General features: G+C 39.8%; 1 protein-coding gene across 2 annotated transcripts in view; it reads right to left on the minus strand.

Annotated features, from left to right (window-relative positions):
- Positions 1-20,205, minus strand: part of SAMSN1 (SAM domain, SH3 domain and nuclear localization signals 1) — a 54,877-nt gene that overhangs the window by 25,702 nt on the left and 8,970 nt on the right. Inside the window, exon 1 of one of the 2 annotated variants that reach the window (XM_018916824.3) lies at positions 7,945-8,136. The exons of the other annotated variant lie outside the window; for it this stretch is intronic. Within the exon in view, the coding sequence (XP_018772369.1) occupies positions 7,945-8,001 (57 nt within the window). The 5' untranslated portion in view covers positions 8,002-8,136. Of the gene's footprint in view, positions 1-7,944; positions 8,137-20,205 lie in introns of those variants that run through there. 2 annotated transcript variants of the gene reach the window in all.

Consider the following 20,205-nt stretch of genomic DNA (forward strand, 5'->3'; position numbering starts at 1 on the left):
TGAAAAACAAGTGTACCTGAAGAGTGTTTTCATTCTGACACATGAGAAGAGTGAGACTGAACATTCCCCCTGCCCTGCTCCAGCAGCTTCCATGAGAACCACATGTAGTGGAGAGCTCACCAGTGAGGTGCTGCTCCTGAGGCAGTGACACTAGTGAGAGCTTTAAGAACCCCAGATTTAAGGACATACTCCAAATCCTACTGAAATCAGCCCTAAAACTGCAAAGGGAACTCTACCAACTGCATTATTTTAGGAAGTTGTTGCCTCTTCCCATTCCTTCAGGTACTGGCTAAAATTGCAAACACAAAGACATTTTCAAACATTTTGCCTCAATTACCAAGATGTATTAGTCAAGCCAGTGCAAACTCCATTACAGAGACAGGAAGAAAATAATGTAAACATGCCAGTAATAAACATGCTTGTGCTAAAGCTGTATGGCTGCTGTACCACCATCAGTCATTTCATGCAACCTCTCCACAGGTTCTGAGCTGCTTAACCATCAGTGAACCACGGCCCCTCTCCAGCTTTTTGAAGTGGTTTTTGAACATTACATCTGATCTTAAAGAAGGAGGCAGAGAGACAGAAATGTAAGAGCAAAACAGCACAGCTGTAGCCAGTGAAACCATTGAGGAGCAGCAGAGCCAAGCCTCCCCTTTGCACAGGTGCAGGCAGCAGAGAAACCACGTGAGCTCGCTCAGCTGGCTCAGCCACCGTGCTGTCCCCTCTTCACACGTCTGCTTTGGGCTGCGCTGTCACTAAGTGAAGCTAATTTCTGTCAGTGACACGTCTCCATCTCTGTCTCAAACCTAATGGTAGAGGGAAGACATGAAACTGCAGCATGTTTTCTGGTTGAGCAGAACTCCTCTGGTGTTTATCCTCTCCCTGGAGAAGCCATGAGGAGCACTGCAGAAAAACCTAAAGCCAAGTATTCAAGTATTCAGGGACTCATGTCCCACTTGTCCTTCAACATACCTGAAAGAACAGCAAACCTACCAAACCTACCACATCAGGTCAGCACGGACAAGTAGGGGAACTCTCACTTCCTACAGCTCTCAAGGAAATGACCATTCAGCACCTCATGGAAATCAAGTTCAGCAGTGTTAGGTTTCATGGCCATTCTTGTGAAGATGATAGAAGATATGAAGACAAAGAAGCATAGGAAAAGGTCTAAAACTCCTCCCAGAAGACATAATGGTGCAAACCAGCAGGTCACTAGAGTTTGTTGACAGAGAACACTTGTCAGCTTCGGTGCTGGGTGATGAGATAGAAGACCCTTTGCTCTTGAATTTCATCTTTCCAGAAAGGGGCCAGAAGATGTTATGAGTGGCAATTAAGGAGCCTGAAGACTCTGGACAGGTGAAGTCATTATCCAGATTTCTGTGTATCCGTGGAATAAACTAATGAAAGTTGGGAGAGGAAAAGTGGCAGAAAGGTAGATATTGTGCATTGTCAAAGAAGCAGCTTCCCTGAAGAAGTCTCCAAACTTTTCCACAGGCTGGAATTTCACTCTCAGGTTTAAGAAGAAAAAAAATAGTAAGAACATGCTCTTGGGTGCACTGTTAATTAAAGTGCACTTTAATTTTTTTTAAAAAAAGCTACAAGCGTTAGAGTAAGCATGAATACAGAAGAGATTTTCACTTAGAAAAAAGATAATTCATCCTTCATCTTCCTGTGGAATAACGACAGGCATACAACACACCTCTGATTCATGAAACAAAGTTTTCCATTAGGATGGTTTCAAGGATATATGATATGCTAAATATTCAGAGCATATATAATCTGTAGCCTGGTGCCAAGCAGCAAATGTTGAGCAAAACCACTGCCACTGCCAATTTGTGGAATAGAATATAATTGTTTCTAACAACTGGAGTAACTCTGCTGTCTTTGTTGCAGCCTTTCAGGAGAGAAAGCTTCAGGGATATTGTGATTACAGAGACCCAGAAGACTTTTTTTCCCCTTCTCAGGAGTGGGGATTCCCAGCAGGTTCTACCCACATAGCAAGAGATTGATTCCTCTGGCTGAAGTGTTTGTGGCCACCCAGAAAGTGCCTTTACAGCTGCAAAGTGATGGCTTTATAACAGCTTTTGTCTGAATTTATGCTGTGATATAGATTACTAGACAAATATAAAAGTACAGGAAACTGTAGACCACATCCTCTGCCAGTCCTGCCCATACATTTTTACTGCTTTTTCCCCAGCGATGACAGGTATCCTGACCAATGTTTACTTTGGGGTATTTAGGTTTTCCTAGAAACACAGTAAGTAACTCAACTGCTCTTGAACAACTCTTAAAGAATTAGGAGGCAGCTAATGCTGATTTGTGTCACCTTGGTAGTTGTGCTACTTTATTTATCAGAGAGCAAAGTTATAAATTCTGTAGTTGATAGTCTGGTTTCTAAAAATGCCTGGATAAGGTGGTTCAGGCAGACTTTTTGAAATGTTCCTACTTGCTTAAGGAAACAAATAAAACCCTGGATTTGTTACTGTAAGCAAAATGAATATTAATGTGTAAATATTCCCTTCAGAAGGTTGCTCTCACTTGTTTTAAAATGTTCCCCTCTTAAAGACTTAAGCCTAGCTAGTGAAGGAAACCAAGACAGGAAAGAAAAAAAAAAAAAAATTAGTATTGTGTAAAGTTGACAAAAATGTCAAAAGATGCTTTAATCAAGGGAGCACACAAAATACATCAGTACTGAAACAGGACACAGATATAATTTTTCCATTGTAACAAAAGCTAGCCAAGAGTTGTGAGACTATGTCTTGATGTGAGCATCAAAGTGGGGAGTCTGGTTGTCCTAACCATCCTCCTGCCAAGGGCCAGGTGAGAGATGACTGTTCTTTCCCCACAAACACTCTGGACCTTTACTTCCTGCTGAGAAAACAAAATTCCTCTAATTTCAATAGCTTTCTAGAAGAGATATGTTAGCATATATGTTAAGACACATCTTTCTGAGGCTGCTCATGAAAATAAAAAATAATTAGCTGATGGCTGAGAAGCATGATGACAATATAAATAAAGAAAAAATAGCAGAAGTCAGAGAAGCAGTGATATGATTGTAGAACCACCCACTCACACAAGGAAAATAACCCAAGGTTCACTCTAACCTTGTTCCAGTATTTTATGAAGCCTAGGGGAGACAGAAAACACCTTCTGAAGTGTCACCTGCAATCCCTCCTTTCCCCATCTCCACACACATGGTGTTTACAAGTATCATTATTTTTCCCTGAACCCCCCCATTAAAGGCCCACAGGTATTTACAGCATAAACCAGGTTCTTAAAAATACTTCCCAGATGTTGTCATCTGTTCCTGCTTATTTACCAGAGTTCAAATGGATTTTGACAAACAGTCTTTACTCAAGAGGCAATGCACTAAAGCCCTTTAATGACAGAACTATGTGTCATCTTTGCCTATAAGCATAAATTTGCACAGCGGGCAGTACGGTGAAAACAGCTTATCATCAACTCATCACCTCTCATCATTGTTAGAGTGAAATGCAAATGGAAACGAACATCACTTCAGTCATGGTTGTGAAAATTAGCATCTGTGACATTAGCAGTGGCTCCTTTATTATGCACTCGAAATTTCAGGGGGAAAGAAAAGAATATAAAACTTCATAACTCTACCAGTCTTTACCTTTGAAATAAAATTAAAACCTTCAGCTCTCCCCACTCAAGGATAAATCCTAGTTAATATTCATTAACACCGAGCAATCTCTTCACTGCAGATCTTGTCCTACAGAAGTTCTAATTATGTCTCAAATTATTTTTGGTGTTTAGGTTTGCTGTACCTATTTTCTATTTTCTTTTCTTTCATAAGTATTCCCCACTGGAGAGGCACGAGCCAGCATCTGAGACAAATGCAGCACCAAAAAATTTCTTTTTAGCATCTGTCTGCATTACAGGCTCCAAACACCTAGGCAAGCAATAAACTTAACTCAGATAATCCTGCTGAAATCAATGGGATCACAGCTAATTTATTCATTTAAGTCAGAATCAGGATCACGCCTTCTGTGAAGAAAATATAAAAAGGTGAAATTTTGGCCTCAAGAATACAACAAAAATGTGCATTGATTTCTGCAATGTCAGGGTTTCATTTTAAGCTTATAAAAAGTAAAATTACTGGTATGAAATTGTAGTAGGGAACAAATTTGCATATTAAAATGTTTCCTCCCCTTGGATTTGCCATTCTTTTCTCATAACCCTGAAAGCAAATAATGGTTTATCACCTAAGTAAGCAACTATTGATTGAATTAGAAGATTGGACATATTTTTTTGCCTAAACGAAATGCAGAGGCATTGACCCTGAATTGTCTTACACACCAGAAGTAAACTGAGTTTAAAGAACCAAGTGCATTTGGAAGCAGAATAAGGAAACAAAAACGTCTCAAACCTTTAGCATAAACATAGATCAACTGTCATGTAGAATAATGCCACAAGACTTTCTTCAGTCAAGCCAGAAAAAATGGCACAAAGTTGTCTTTGCTTCACGTTGAAGTAAAGCCAAGAATCATCAGGCAGTTCTCAAGTTTGCTGTTTGAGAGAGAGAGAGAGAGAGAGAGAGAGAAAGAGAGAGAGAGAGAGAAAATACAGGGATGTTTTCCAGATTATTTGCACCTGGACAAATGTGTAAAACAGTGTGAAGTGGAATGCAGAATAGCTGTGAAGTGCTTTAATGGGGTTTTATCTGTATGGAGCTGCCTGAAGGGTGTACAGAAAAGAAGACTAGAACCTCTATTTTTTGTTAGAGTGGTTTTTTCTTACCGCCATTCTAAATCTGCTTCATTCCACTCCCCAGATGCACTGACATCTGTAACATCATAAGTCTCAGAGAGGCTGAAATTCAGGGGATTTCAGGGCTCTTTCCTTCATCCTCCAAGTCAACTGCTCTCCTCCTCCCCAGCTCTCAGAGGGTCGATGGGACAGACTGCACAGACCCATAGCTGAAGCACATCTAGGACACATGTCCTTTCCCCGCTTACTTTCCTGCTCTGCCATGCTCCAGGAATGCAGGAGCCACAGTGAGCTGCTCCAGCCATCGGCGTGACCATGGACCTCAGGGCTTTGTGCAAGACCTACTTTGTCTGACCTCACCTGCCCACAAATAATTCTGCAGCTCTGAGCAGCTACACCGTGTAAACCAAGCCGTGTCTCATCTGGCAGAAGTGAAAGGAGGACAGATAAGGACTCCCTAAAGGGAGGGTTGGGAGATGTACACGTTCTGTTGTGGTAGAAAGTCATTTAAGGTCCTCAGTAGACAGATAGGTTAGTTTGGATAGGCTTGGAATAGGGAGCTTCAACCCTTCAATTGGTTGAATTTCTTAAACATTAAGCAGGGTATTTTAAACCCTTAAGACTTTTCTTTTATAATTCAACTTCCTAAGCAGTTATGCAAGGTATAAAAGTGCACTAGTATGAACAGCTACAATGATAAACATTTGCAAAGGATCAGAATCCTTCCAGTATCTCTTTTGAATTCATTTCTGTCTCATTTCTCTCCCAGTTTTCTCTGAAATTACACCTGGTTTAGATGTCTTTTGCCCAGCAATGAATGTTTATTTATATAAATGCATTCAGCAGTTATATGCATATCCATGAATACACAAGAACTGCCAGACGTTGAAAGAAGTTATTAGCATGGCTGCAGCACTACTGAAATCTTGCTGAATGACAAAAAAACCCTGCAAAACTATTCTTTTGTGGCTTAGATTAACTTTTTCATATTGTACACTGACAGCATTAAAATAGATTTTTGTCTATGCAGCACCTAACACATCTGGAGAAGTCCCTCAAGCACCACACTAATAAATAAGGTAACTGCATTGCACATAGTGAACAGTGAGATACTGAACCTGTATTTCTCTTGCATTGGTCGTTGAATTGCCCACCTCCATGAGGGGTTTTATACAGGGACAGCAAGTTGCCTTGAGAAATGCTTTAACATCAGCCTGTGATATTAATTCATCTTTATCAAAAGGCATCAATTCATGCCAGTGTTCTTCACATTAGAAAGTAATAAAACCAAAAGGATTAAAAAGAAAACACCCTAACTAACACACAGAAATTTGTACAGTTGTGATAAAGACAAGTGGTCACCATGGTTAAGATTAAATTATCTAAAAAGATCTTTTTGGTGTCCCCTTTGAGGGTCTATGGCTGCAAACCTGATTTTCATTTAAAATTAAAAACAGGCCTTGTGGCTCTCCCACAGGTCTGTGCGGATGTGTTGGAGACACTGGGATGTCTAAGTGGCCTAAAGGCAAGGTGAGGTAGCCCAAGACCTGCCCAGTGGCAATGGTATCGTGCCACGTGAGCCTGAGGAGGTACCAAATGTGACCAGCACAGGGCAGGGCCAGCCAGGACATGACCTACATGAGGTCACTTGTGAAATCCTGTAACTTCTCCAAGAGGTGAGGACTTGTGTCCCACCTTACCCAACTCAGCATTAAGCAACTTGAGTATTTACGTTGCTTCCCTGGGACAAGTTTTGAAACGTGCTACAAGGAGCCAAGATTCCTGTTCTGTGCAATGTGGGGCTGTCTGCTCCCCTGCCCTGATTGTGAGCAGCACAGCCAGCAGAGGCATTCCACTCATGGAAAGTTTACACAGTTCTGTACAAAAGTGGGCCTTTAAAAATAAAAATCAGACTATTGTTAAGGAATGCCTTATTTTGGAAGAGGAGAGTGGCCAAAACTGGCTTTTGAAAATATTTTACAGGCAGGGAAACAAAACCCATTCCCAGAGTCTTTCGTGGTCATTTATTGTTTAATCGATAATGTAATTAGATATTAATTATAATTCTTCCCTGCCCTTAAAACACAGTATTATGAATGAGCAGAAAAAAATTCTTACCAAGACAACCAATGCAATGCTTAAAAAAATATTAAAATGTGGGGGGAAATAGTATCAAATCACTTCAAATCCATGGAAAAAGCTGCCAATTTTAGCTGTTAATGAGTCATGGTCCAAAATTGCAAGCACAGTCTACAAAATCCAATGCTGTGTGAAACCAGAAGACCTCCTTGCTGAAACAATGTCTGCAGTAATCTCTTAGGACTCAGAAGTCACTAAAGGAGGTCAATTCCCAAACAGGGAGAAGGTGGATCTATAAACTGGGATCACCAGTTGTTGAGAGCAGAGAAATACTAAATGGCATTTCTAGTCTCTTTGGTAAATTTTCAGCACTGATAAAATGAGGCAGAAGTGGAGGCTGAAGTACTCAGGTTGAGCAGTAGTTGTTGCACCACAACCTTGCAATGCTCTAAAACTTGTACAATAAAATGCACAGAGGTCATTTTGCACTCAATCCAGGGCAGTGACTGAAAATAAATTTCCAGCATTGGACACATCCTCGTGCATCTTGCAAAACACTCACTTCCTTTCTTACAACTCCAGATTGTGGAAAGTGCCCAGTGTAGCATATTGTCAGTTTGCTTAGAGTATTTCTTTCAGGCTGATATTTTAATGATTCCCAGGGAAATTAAGATGACAAGCACTGATTGCCAAGTACCCTCTTCTCCTGTGGTTATGGTGATGCAAAGGAAATTTATTAAAATAAATAACAAATTTAATAGCTTTTCTAATTCTTCACTGATTCTCACACTCCTTTCTGGGAGATCATTGTTTTATCATAGATGAAATGGAGAGAGTGGATTTTGGGTGCCCATCTCCTAAAAGACTGATGCAGAGCATAAAACTACAGACAAATTCCAGCACTGGAGTTCATTAGCACAGCTATAGCAGCTTCACAATGATGATTCCTTGAATTGGACCTTTACTATTATAAAGTGAGTATATGCAGACAGATTCCTGAGATTATAGCACCGAGGTACTTGCAAGCACGTAAGAAAATCCTGAAGCTAGGATTTAAGAGGAAACCCTGGCATTAAGAATTGTAAAGAATTCCTGGTATTATTTTAATTGGCAACAAAAACAAGACATCCTTACCTTTGGCTTTTGGCTTTTCTCCTTCTCAGATGCATTAGATGGTTTTCTCTTCAGCATGTTTAACTCAGTTAATCCACTGGACGTGCAAGCGCTATGAATTTGTGACCAAACTGAGTGCAAGGGAGGGCACTGCGGACGTGTGCATTGGTTATGCAGTTCCTTTTCTATCAGGATGTGACTTCACACGGCTGCCTTGTGGCATGGGGCAGCAAACTGAATCCTTCCTTTGGGGAGGGGGTGAGGAAGGAAGGGAGGAAGTGACGGGGACAGGAAAGAGAGAGGTGCACCAAGGACAGGAGTTGAAAATTAGGGCAGGGGTCAAAGTAGAAATGCTTTAAAACTTATCTGCTGCTGTGTCACCATCAGCCCTTAGTAAGATTTTGGACAACCTCAAGAAAATCATTCTCTTTTCCTCTCTCAATTTTTCTCTCCCTAGCCTTGTGGCACTAAGTGCAACTTTATTTCCACCAGTGCTGGACTTGTGTGTGAAGAAGGTGTGCTGATATTCAGAGGATCAAGAACTGTTATTGATATCAGATGTGAGCTACACTGTGGGTGTAATTGGCCCTTAACTCCCCCATTCCTGTCTTGGCTCTCCAGCAATTCAATAAAAGAAATGAGATTAAAGGTTGTTGTTTGGTAGAAAAGGGAATTATCTAAAGCCATCTTTTTCTATTGCATGGTGGAATATTTTTTTTGCCATTCATCACAGAACTGGAACTCCCTGAAACAGCACTTTTCAGTAGTCCATTTTCCTTGATTTGCTGAAAATGTCACTGGGAGAAAAGGCAAGTCTTACAGCAGACTTTAAAAAAAGAGGCTGAGGGAAATGGCAGAGGTGCTCTACAACCTCTTGAAAACCAGCCCAAAAGCTAAAAGAAAGTGAAGCTAATAAAAGAGCTGAAATTCCTGCTTCATTTTGCTTGAAAATTTTATCTCAGAGAAAAACAAAAGTCTTGAGCATCCTTTGTAAAACTTATTTGTTATGAATCATAGGCCACAAACCTTGAAACTATTAAATATTCCCAACATTTTGCTGAGAAATGAAGGCAAATTCTCAGTTTCAAATGCCAAATTTTCAGTTTACTCACAGAGCTTCAATTAAATCTTAAGTTGAGATTCTATGTAAAAAAAAGTCTTAGTAAGTTGCAAGAAAAAGGTTCAGGAGTAACTGTCAAAAAAAAATTGGTAATTTTTTTTTCAAAATTTTGTTATTTTTTTCAAAATTATTTTTTTTTCTAAGCAGCCTTAACTCATAATTTTGGCATATATAAAAGCTCTTTTTAAAATACTCTTCCTTCTCTTCTACCATATGAATATTCCAAGGAGGGATAAGACATGCTCATCAGATGAATTCCCATTTTGACTTGCTATTTGCAGTTCTCTTTAAATGCTTAAAAGAAGTTTTGGAGGGTTTTTGAGTTCTAAAGGATGGGCAGCTGGATGGATTGAGACTGAGTGATGAAGGAATAATTGTTATACACTAATGGTATTATGAGGTTTTCTTTCCCAGGCTTTCTAAGATGGGAATTGGTAAGAAGGAGAGGAGAAACTGGGGTTAAGGTACCAACATTTTGTCAAATACAGGCCCAAAAATCTCTGGGTTAGTGGGCTGCAGTGGACTATATTTTGAATCTCAGTCCATGAAGCTTCACTTCACATTTTAATCATTTTAAACCAAAGTAGAATGTGAGGGTTTTGTTATTGAAAATAACATATCAATTAGAGTTCCTAATTATTCAGATTATTAATAATTTTTAATTTATAATAATGGTTAACTCTGAGATAATTTTTCTCTATATTTGAAAAGAACACCTGAAACATCAGTTTAAGTTTCTAAGCAGAAGGAGGTTTCACCATGGATATTTAATCAGCCTTAGTAATTCAGTAGGGCCATAAGTTGTTACAAAACTGCATGTGTGTTTAATAGTAATTAAACTTGATTATTATCTCCATAGATTTACATTGCAGTATATTGGTTTTCTTTTTAATCTGATCCAAACGTGAGGATTAAATCAGACTCTGCTGATCATTAGACTGTGATTTCCTGTCTCAGGCCACTGTTAAAATCTTCATGATTAATAAAATGGGAACTCAGCTGAAGAGTAATATATGAGCTTCCTTTCTGTAGAATATTTATTGTTAAACAGGAAGAAAGAGGCTATTTCAAGAGATATAGTACCCACCCATATCTATTTCCTTTCCTCATCCACATATCAGAAAAATTATAGCAGCTTGAAGGCTGACCTGATTATGTTCTTGCCCTTGGAAGGTTGACCCACCAGTTTTAAAAAGTAACAAAGTGAAGAAAATCAAACATATATAACATTAAGTTCATTTAAATTAGTGAATCATTAGGTTTCAAAAGGAGCTCTTTTGAATTAAAAATTAATAATAAGCTTTGTGCTTATATCCTCTGTATTTGAAGCTAATTTTTCAAAGGGGAATGAATACCTGCGTAAAATTTAAAGAAAAATTCTTATACTTAGTATTCTGTTTGACATGACTGCCTGTAACTTATTCCATTTCCTTGCCGGACTTTGAATCTGATCCAAATCCCAGTGAAATCAATAGGAGTTTTTCAGGTAATTTTTATGGGGCTTGGACTGACTCCTCTATGCTGAAACAACCAGGCAATGTCACTCTTTTATCTGGAAAGTCTTACAGGCAAAAAGGCTATCCACTTAAAAATAATTAAGATGACCCCATGAGAATGATTCTCAGTGTCATTATATTTATAAAAGGCAACATCCCTTACAGCCTATTATTATCATTACTCACTTTTAATGAATGGACCGTGATGGATGGTCCTGGATGTTCAAGTGCTTTATGTGTCTCCCTCCCACATGGTATCATATTCCCCCAGAGACTCCATCCAGTTACCTTCCCTGAGAGGAGAGATCACTTCCAGACCAAACTGCAAGAGTAAACTTATCCCTTCAATACTTGATTATTCTGATAAAACCAGAAAGTAGGGCGTGAAGTAGGTTGAAGGGTTTAGCACTCTGGCCACCTGTCAAGAAGCAAATGAAATGAGACTTTCTCTGTGTTAGCAGCTCGTTTTTCATTGTCCATCAGATAAAACCAGTCCAAGTTTAACTGGAGGCTCAGAGATACCTTGGGGCTCTACATTGCTTTCCCTAATACTAAACAAGCCCAGAGTGTCTTAGTCTGTTTATTTTAATTAAAAGAAGACATGTTTTGAGCAAGAAAGGAATCCTGCCTTCAGCCTGTGATTTTATGGCCGTGCATCTCCCTGTGCCATCTAACTCAGATACTGCAGAAATCTCAGAATAGCAAGTGAAGCTGAGTGAATAATTTGCAGTGAATAATTTACTCAACAAATTTAATCTTTATTTCCTCAAGGAATGTTCGTGAGCAGAACACAATTTTCTCAAATGTATTAATTATGGGCTAGAATTTAGCTAGATACTTCCCTCTCCTGGTCTGATTCGAGCCAGCCACAGCTGCAGTCACTGCTAATCCTCAGCAGAGCTCTCTCCATAAACTACCACAGCAAAGACTTTTCAGAAACCAGAAGGAAAAAGTGAAAAATCAAATCAGGCCCTCTCTCCACTGATAGATAACCCATGAAAGAAAACAGAGGTGGAGGGCTGGGCTGTAACTATTTAAACAACATACTCACTTAAATTTTAATACCAACGATTGAGGCTGTGATTTTTCTACTGGATTGCTAGGGAATGGAACTGGATGCTTAAAGTCCCATCTTTAAGACTCCCACATGCTCTGAAAACTCCTCATCCAGAACTTAGTATTGAAAGTTGGTCCAAAATATTTAGGGACTTCACACAACCAGGTGCATGGTTTCGTGTTGAATAGGCTCCCATGTGCTTTTCTCATCAGGAATAGAAAATACAGAAGCTACAGAACCTCAGAATTTTAGAGAGACAGGACATGATTAAAGAATGTTAAAGTTTACAGTTTTGATTTGTGGCTGTGTTGACCCTATATCAAGAAGACTCCTATCCCATAGAAAGTATAATACTTATGAAACCTGCCTATGCAGCCAAGGGAATAATAACACCTAAATTCAAAAAATTAATTTTTGATTCTAAACCAAACATTTTTGCTTCAAAAACTTAATTTTTTTAAAATAATTTACATTGGGTGGATTTTAATGACTTAGATAAAATGAAAAGGCATAAGACACCACAAAGAGAGGGAGTCAAAACTTGTTTCAGCAGCCACCAGGGTGCAGAACAGCAGGAAAACCCACATCATGCCAGGTCCCAGGAAATGGGATTTTGGCCTCCCAGATTATTGGGCTTCCTTCTCTTCCTGAAAAAAATGTTACTGTGATCCTTCCTTCTTTTATGCTAACCTTTTGCCTTTAAGGTCATGAAGAATTATGGCAGGGACAGGCTATAGAGCACCACTACCAGAGTTTAAAGAGGTGTCTGGTCCAAAAGAGTGGTTGATGCTCTGTGAGTAAGAAAAAGTGTCTCATTGCCAGGCCCTCAGACTGTGTCCTTGGCATGTTCCCAACACCACCTGGCCTAAAGGGAAATTGAAGCACCAGGAACTTATCTCCAGCTTTGATTCCAACACATTCCCTTGCATTAGCAGTAGATGAACAGATCAGTCATACCTACACTATGTCAGGTTAGCCCCAACACTAATAAAAATCTATGCTACTGTGACATAAGGATTCTCAAGGAGATTGGCTTTCACCTATTGAACAAATCCCTTTCTTATTAGCTTGAAGAGTAAGAGCCAAAGTTGTGTCTATATCTTCTAGGTGTTCCTGTTGAGAAAACTCAAAGTCAGCAAGGTTGATGTATGGTAAAGCAGAACCACAGACTTATCCAGCATCTGTGTAAAGTCTGCTGCAGAAATGTGCGTCACTGGTGGTTTTCCTGTACAATTCCTGTGCTCTGCAAGCAGAGTGCAATTTCCAGTTTGTGATGAACAGCCGAAAGCAACTGGCAGGATGCTGCTGCTGTGAGTTCAGACATGCAGGGGAGCAGCCACGCTGTTTCAGAGTGAGTGTTAAAATCAATGCTAAAATACACTGCAGTGTTCATACCTAGAACATCTCAGTGGATTCTGTTGGTGAATGCTGTGATTACTAATCAGCTACAAGGGCATTTTATCCCATGAAATTTGCAGGTTTGGATGGCTTGGTTTATAGTCATCCAGCTGAAGCTCAGCCTCCCAGAAATGCATTTACACATAAATAGTGATGGTTGCCTTGCACATCTGTTTAAAAAGCTCAGATATGAGATTTTCAATAAAGGAAACTGATATAAAAATAAATTTAGGCTCTCTGTTTTAATCTCATATACAAAACATGACATGCTTCATTTGGTATTTAGAAGACCAGCTTAACACAGGAGCACTGACAGTGCAGCAGGGGATTTTTTCAAGGTATATACATGACGTCTGCCAGCCTATCTCTGATTAGAATCAAGATCAACAGAAGTAAATTCTGATTAACTCTAATACCAGCCTGCTGTCAGAACACTGCAGTTGAAACCATCTTTTCCCAGTAAACATCTCCTGCTGAATTTCTTCACTGGTGTCAGAGTGTCACATTGCTGTGCCATCACAGTGTTAGGACTGCTATGCAAAGGCTAACAGGAAAAGGAGTAACCCAGCACACTGCACATCCATTCACTTACAGGGCTTAGATTCCACGCTGATTCTAGAGGAAAATGTTGTTCCCCCTTTCTCCTTTAACACAATTTAAAGGTGGTGAAAATCCCACCTTGGAAGTAACAAAGAGGGACAAGACATTTTTATTTGTAATTGTTTTTAAAAATCTATTTCTACCTATTTAAATGATGTGATACCTGACTGATAGCCAGCAGAGCCACAAAGTGTCTTCATCATTGAGAAAAGGTGATCATCTGCAACCTCCATCATCCCTTGCCTCCTCTCCTCCCCTCGCTCTGTACCAGAGCTGTGGGCTTACTGTAGCAAAATTTAATTCAGGTGCTAACATTAATGGCAATACCTTCAAAATCTGACAGGAAGTGGGTCAGAATATCTCCATCAGCTCCAAATCACAGACACTGGGAATGAGACTTGAGTGGCTGATTTTCTCTTACTTCCAAGTGTGAACTTCAGTGCAGGGTGGCTTGGCTCATGCTCTGTGCTGGTCTGGCAGGTGCAGGAGGTTACCTGGATCCCTCAGCTGCTTGCTCCAGGGCAGGAGTCAGGGACTGTGGGAAAGCTACAGTCATGCTGGGCTCCCTGACAAACGAGAGGAGATGCTTTTCCTGGATTTTGGCACCCAGGACTGGCAAGGTGATTGCTGCCCCCTGTGCTGGTCATGGCCAGGGCTCCTCTTGCCCCACTCAGGGTTTCATGGGATGCTTCAGGCTGTGGCTGCATGGTCACAACTGACTAAGCTGCCCCAGGTCAGCTGAGCCTCTCTAGCAGGGTGGGGACTTGCTCTAAGCCCATCAGCCAGATGAAGTGAAGCACAGTCACATAAATTTATTTCATTAAGGGTTTTAGATAACATGCTTTATCTCAGGCTGTAGGCTAAAGGCACTCACAGGGACAGTCACAGTGCTCAGTATGTTTAAGGTAATTACTTATGTGTCAGTAACTTGTCTTTGGGGAGACAAAGGAATGGAAGTGGAAAGCTGTCTCCAAAGCTGTGTTCTGTAGATAGAGAGTAATGCTTTGCCTCTTCACAAACACCCCCTTCCATATTCCTTCCACCAATCCTTATGTTCTTCCATTCTATTATCCAGCTCCTTCCCCTCTCAATTTCTACAGCTTTTGACTCACACCTTGCATACCTCTTCTCTAGAGAATGTTTTTTTACCATCTATTCTCATGTATGTGATTCTATTTTCTTCTATCAAATATATTATTTTGTATTGTTTCTGTTTCCTTTGCCTTAATGCTGCCACAGGAGGCAGAAGCTGATTAAAAGGCAGCAAAACAGCTCAATCTATTAAATGTTCTACTGAGCTACAGACAGCAAACTGGAGAGGATCCTCACTCCAGGAGGAAACTCTGAAAGCTGGATTTAGGCCTTCTGGTTTTCAAGTTTTTGGGGTTTTTTAATATATGTAGAAACTGGTGGAGAGAAACACTGATATTATGCTCCTCTAGTTTGTGAGGGGAAAGTTCACAAGAACCTTTGAAATATCTTTGGGTTCAAACACCCCTAGAGGTAAAAAGAATATTACCTAAACCCCTAAAAATCAGCACCTTTATGTACAATACACACCCAAACTCATCAGAGGAAGAAAAAAAACTTTTGAAGCCAAGGAAGGGCAGAACTATTGCTATCTGTGATACCTGATTCTCACCCCTACACGTGGTGTGTTTCATGGTGCCATTTTAATAAGAGAGCTGTAACATTTACCACATTATCTCTACTGCATGTCTGTCTAATTTAGTGCAAACTATGAATCTGAAGGACAGTGTCAGGCCCTGCAAATAAAGTGTTTGAACTACTGCCCTTCTGGGACACAGGCTGGAATATGAATCCTTGCTCATGCAACAACCAACTGATGTATACAAGAACATGCCATCCCCATTTTGCAAATGAAGCCTGAGGCAGACAAGTGAAGAGATTTGTCTAATTTCTCACAAGAGGTCTGTAGTAGTGCAGGGAGTTGAATCTGCATTATCTACAGCCTTAATCACTGGCTCATGATTCATTAGTTTAAATAACCTATGCTGCTACAAGGAAGTGGAGTAAGAATTTATTTTGGCCTTCCAGTTCAGGGGAGCACAAAGAAATTGTGTTAAAAGTTATTTACTTTGCAACTGATCATTGACTGCATGTAATTCTTAGGGTGTGACCCTGTGGTTAGGTGCGCAAAAAATTTGAGCAAATACAGATGCAAGCAAAGTTTGGGGAGTTTGATTTCAGTCTTTCAGACTGGAAAATGTGAATACTATCCTGCCATAATTCTTAGGGGAATTATGTTGAAGTATAAATGTGAAGAAGGAAATCTAGGTATTAAAACACTTACACAATCTAGAACTAAATATAGAAACCCTCAAGATAGCTGCAAAAAGTTTCTGTCTCATGATCTTAAACTATCTGAACTCCTGATTTTCCTACTTCCCACACATTGTTTGTCATCATTTCTTGTGCTATGCTATCAAAGGTAAGTTGTAAGTAGAAGTGAACAAGAAGTTTCACATCATTTATCCTAATTAATTTGATTCTTCTGCAAAAAAATTATTCAGCCAGATTTTTTTAAATGGATTGGAGTGTAAGCACTTCCAGCATGAATTATGTTGTTCAAGTTTCCAATTTGCTTTCCTTATGTATTAGGGAAGGTGAACTTCTTCAATCAATTAAATGTCTACAGAAAAACGGTCCAGAAATTTCATTACCGTAGGTGAATTCTTTTCAAAATAAAATAAATACTCAGATACAAATCACTGTCCATTTTTTTCTGAAAAGCCCCGGTCTTTGTCTTCCAATGATCTGTCCATATATCTGAGAATATTTAAATAGCAGAATTACAGGTGTGTCCACTCTGTGTTCATTGTTTCATTTCCAGTCTTATTTTTCAGGCCCTATTCTTGTTCATTTCACCCACAAGTACTTTTTCCAAGCTGGTTGAACACACGGTTTTCACATTAAATTTTCAGTTTCTAAAAACAAGCTTGGAATTATGCAAGACATGCCCCGCTTTTGGAGAATGTCACAACAGAAGGGCTTCTTTTAAAGGGCTTTGAAACACATTCATTATAATAATGCTGCAGCCCTGGAAACCTTAGTACCTTTCTGGCACTGAAAATCCTCACTCCTCCATTTGTGCCATTGCTGAGCACTGATATCATGTGACTTTTCCCTCACTTCTGTGTGAGGGAGATGTAAACAGAACTAATTTCTTCTGATTTATGAAATGCTGATTTCACAAACAGGCTTTAGGGAGCACTTTAAAGTACACCAAAGTTACTTACCAAAGAGGATAACAAGCTTAATCTGAACTCACAAAAGAAGCAAGAAAACATGATCAGGTTCTGAGCCATCTCAGAACTTCCAGAAAGGTGATGGCCCCAAAAGAAGAGCCATTTGAGTCAGCTAGAGGAGAAGACAAGGAGTATCAGGCACTGTGGTGGGCACTGCCAGCCACCACTTGGCTATTCTTGTAACTTAAGGTCAGGGAGGATCCTTAAGTCATCTTCAGCCATGACTTCCTTACCAAAGCCTCAAAATCCTTACCTAATTAGCACTTTAATTTTAGTTTCATTAGGGATTCTGAGGAAGCTAAGTTTGCTCATTCTCCTGCATCAAGATGAGCACACTCAGAGAGTGCACTGAGATACTGCAAGCCCAGCGAAGATGAAACATTTTGGCTACAAATGGGAAGCTTTTCACCAACTCAACAAGCACAAGATCTAGAAAATATTTATGTTTCAAAAGTGAGTCTACACAGAAGTAAAGCTGCATTGCTTTGTGTGAGGAGATAAACTGCACTGTAAAAATTTTAAAAATTGCCTGATGGTTTCATTGGTCGAGGTATTCCTGCCAGCACTAGGAGCTTATGCATTAGCACAACACAGCATGAAAGCACAGCCTGTATTAGCTGATTCATTCAGCAGGAGCACTGATCAAGCACAGTAATATGTATTTTCCTTTTTCCTAGCGTTGTATTGTATATGGGAAGAAATGATAGCCTTAAATACATTTTTTAAAAAATAAAAAACGGCAAATAGAATGTCTTTTATACAGGACTGATAGCAGATCCACAGAAGGATGATATTGTCACAGACTAGGTAAATAAAGCAGCAACCAGGCAATGCAATCTATTTCCTTCAGTATGCAAAAGTGCATCATTTCGGCAATTCTAAAGTAGGCTAGCAGGAAGTCATCCTTTTACTAGACAGTTTGTTACCAACAACTTCACTTAGCTTAATTATATTTTGACTCTTAATCATGTTTCATGAAGCATGTAGCACTCTTTCTATTGAGAAGTCATATGCCATTTACAAAGAATAAGTCTAGGAAATGCACAGTTTTCCCTGCAATTTCAATGATCACACTGCCTTTCTTACTACATTCATGACAGTAATCCAAAATCTTTCATTTCCCTCTCTAGCTGTAGCTCTGCAGGACCTAGCAGCTATGGCAGAAGCAAACCCATGAAATTTGCTGAGATGAATAGCAATGTTCTTCTGCAGTTATCTGTAATGATATTAAAAATGTTGTGGTACTCTAAAATACCTTTTAGTGCAAATAAATTCACTTCATTATCATTCTGCCTCTTATATACTAGCAAGTACTAGCAATCCAACTTCACAAAACAGCCCAGAAGTTTGTGGCAGAAAAAGTTTGGGGAGCTTTTTGGTAGAGCTAGGTATGCATGCCTTTAAGATTAATGGAAAGTATGATATCATTCCCTATATAGCTATGAAAATTCTAGTCAAGAATTAAAAATAAAAAATAGGGCAAGAGTTACCATAGTGAAGAATAACAGCATCAGATTTTTCACATTTTTTAAAACCTGCTTTAAGACTGCATGGTCAAAGTCATGACAGATGAGTACACCAAATTTTTGACATTGCTATGAAATAAATAGCAAAAATCACTGTAGGAAGTGGAATGGTGCTGACAGATATTTGCTATCAGCACAGTGCAATGGTGCATCTTTAGAGAGGCTGGACACCCTCCCAGCTTCCTGTCTTCCCAGCACAAAGCTTGTGAGAAGCCTTGCACTTTAAGAGGTGATTTTCTCTCAATTTTTGTATTTAACTGAAATAGACCTTATAATGTTTACCAACTTGTTCCTGCAACTGTTTCTGAATAAAGGTAGAAAAAGTATAACTCTACAGACTCCAAAGCATCAAGAAAAGGAGCATTCTTAAGTTCACTAGCTCTTGTTTTTTTTTTTTCTGAGTCCATATTTTTCTTCATATTTCCAGGAAAAGTAAACACTGAAACGTTAGTTGTGGCTCTTGTCTTCTCATCAGTTTAAAAACCAAAAGCCATTCAAATGTCACCAGCACTTTACTACAATAGATTTGCATAAATGTCAATCCCCACCCACTCACAAATCTTACAGTTCAAAATTAGTTTTCACAAGTTTCTGGAACAGGGTTTGAACGAGGAAAAGATGAGTGCCTTTGTAGCACTGCTCCTTTTTGTCTGTCAGCTCCTGTATATCTCATGTCTGCAGTCTGGGGAGGATGGGGGTGTTTCTCGCTGTCTCTTTACCTTGCAAGAGAAGTGCTGAATGCAGAGGGAGAAGAGCTGAGCTGGTGGAACAGTGGGGAGAGCACCGAAATTAGCCAGAATGTTATAAAAAGCAACAGGAAACCTGTTGAGGGCCTTGCAAATGAAATTATGACAAGATGAAAGAGAAGCAGCTGGGGACAGTTTCATATCTTAGGAAACAAATCCTGTTTTCATGTCTTAACCACAGCTTGTCACCTGAACATGCATGTGATGGTCTTGATTGGTTCTGATACTGCCTCTTTCAGCTGCCCTTTATCTTTTCTCTGAGCAAAGACTTCGGACCTCAGCTTGGCTAAGGCTGAGCAGGACTCTCTAACACCCATAGAAAATAGATTTATACTTGGTGAGGACCTGGCTTCCTATCTTGTCACTGAAATAGGAACAAGAGCCATAGCTTTTAAAAGGACCACTTACTACTGACGGTAAAGCAGTCAGAGCGACCGGAGCAGCTGAAAATTGGTGTCTCAGAAAAGCAATTTGGGGATTTCCAGGCATTCTTTTTAGTGCTATATTTGTGCCAAATGAGGATTCAAAAGGCAGTTGAGAATGCTCTTCTAAGGCATGTTCAGGTGTCTCTCAACAGAAAGACATTAGCTGAAGAAAGGAAAAACATCAGAAAACAGTCAAATCGCTTAAGAAAATTGAGCAGTCAGAAAGTCCATTAAAGCCCACAGCATTCTGGTATGCTGCAGAAACTGCTGGCTGAAATGGAGCAGAATCTTCCCACAGCAATTCTCTGGGCAGTGCAAATACAACTTTCAGCTTTGGAGCACATTTTGCTGGAGAAGAGCACTCGGCCCTGTTTGTTCATTACCAGCTGTCCATATCCTTCCTCCCCACTCCACCAGTCCAGGGAGCAGTGATCAGTCCCTGGTATCACAGGGACCTGCATAAACCTCCAGGCAATATACAGCATGTTTCTGAGAATAAAAATGATCAGAGGATGTGCAGAGGGCAGGGTAAGAGCAACCACAGCAAGGAAGCAAAGCTGTGATGGGGCAACCAGCAGCCAGAACCTATGCACAATGTGTCAGGAAAAGTTGGAGTAAGGAAATGTACAAAACCAGGGTTGACAA

Source organism: Serinus canaria, chromosome 1, assembly GCF_022539315.1.
Source record: "Serinus canaria isolate serCan28SL12 chromosome 1, serCan2020, whole genome shotgun sequence".
Classification (NCBI taxonomy): Eukaryota; Metazoa; Chordata; class Aves; order Passeriformes; family Fringillidae; genus Serinus; species Serinus canaria.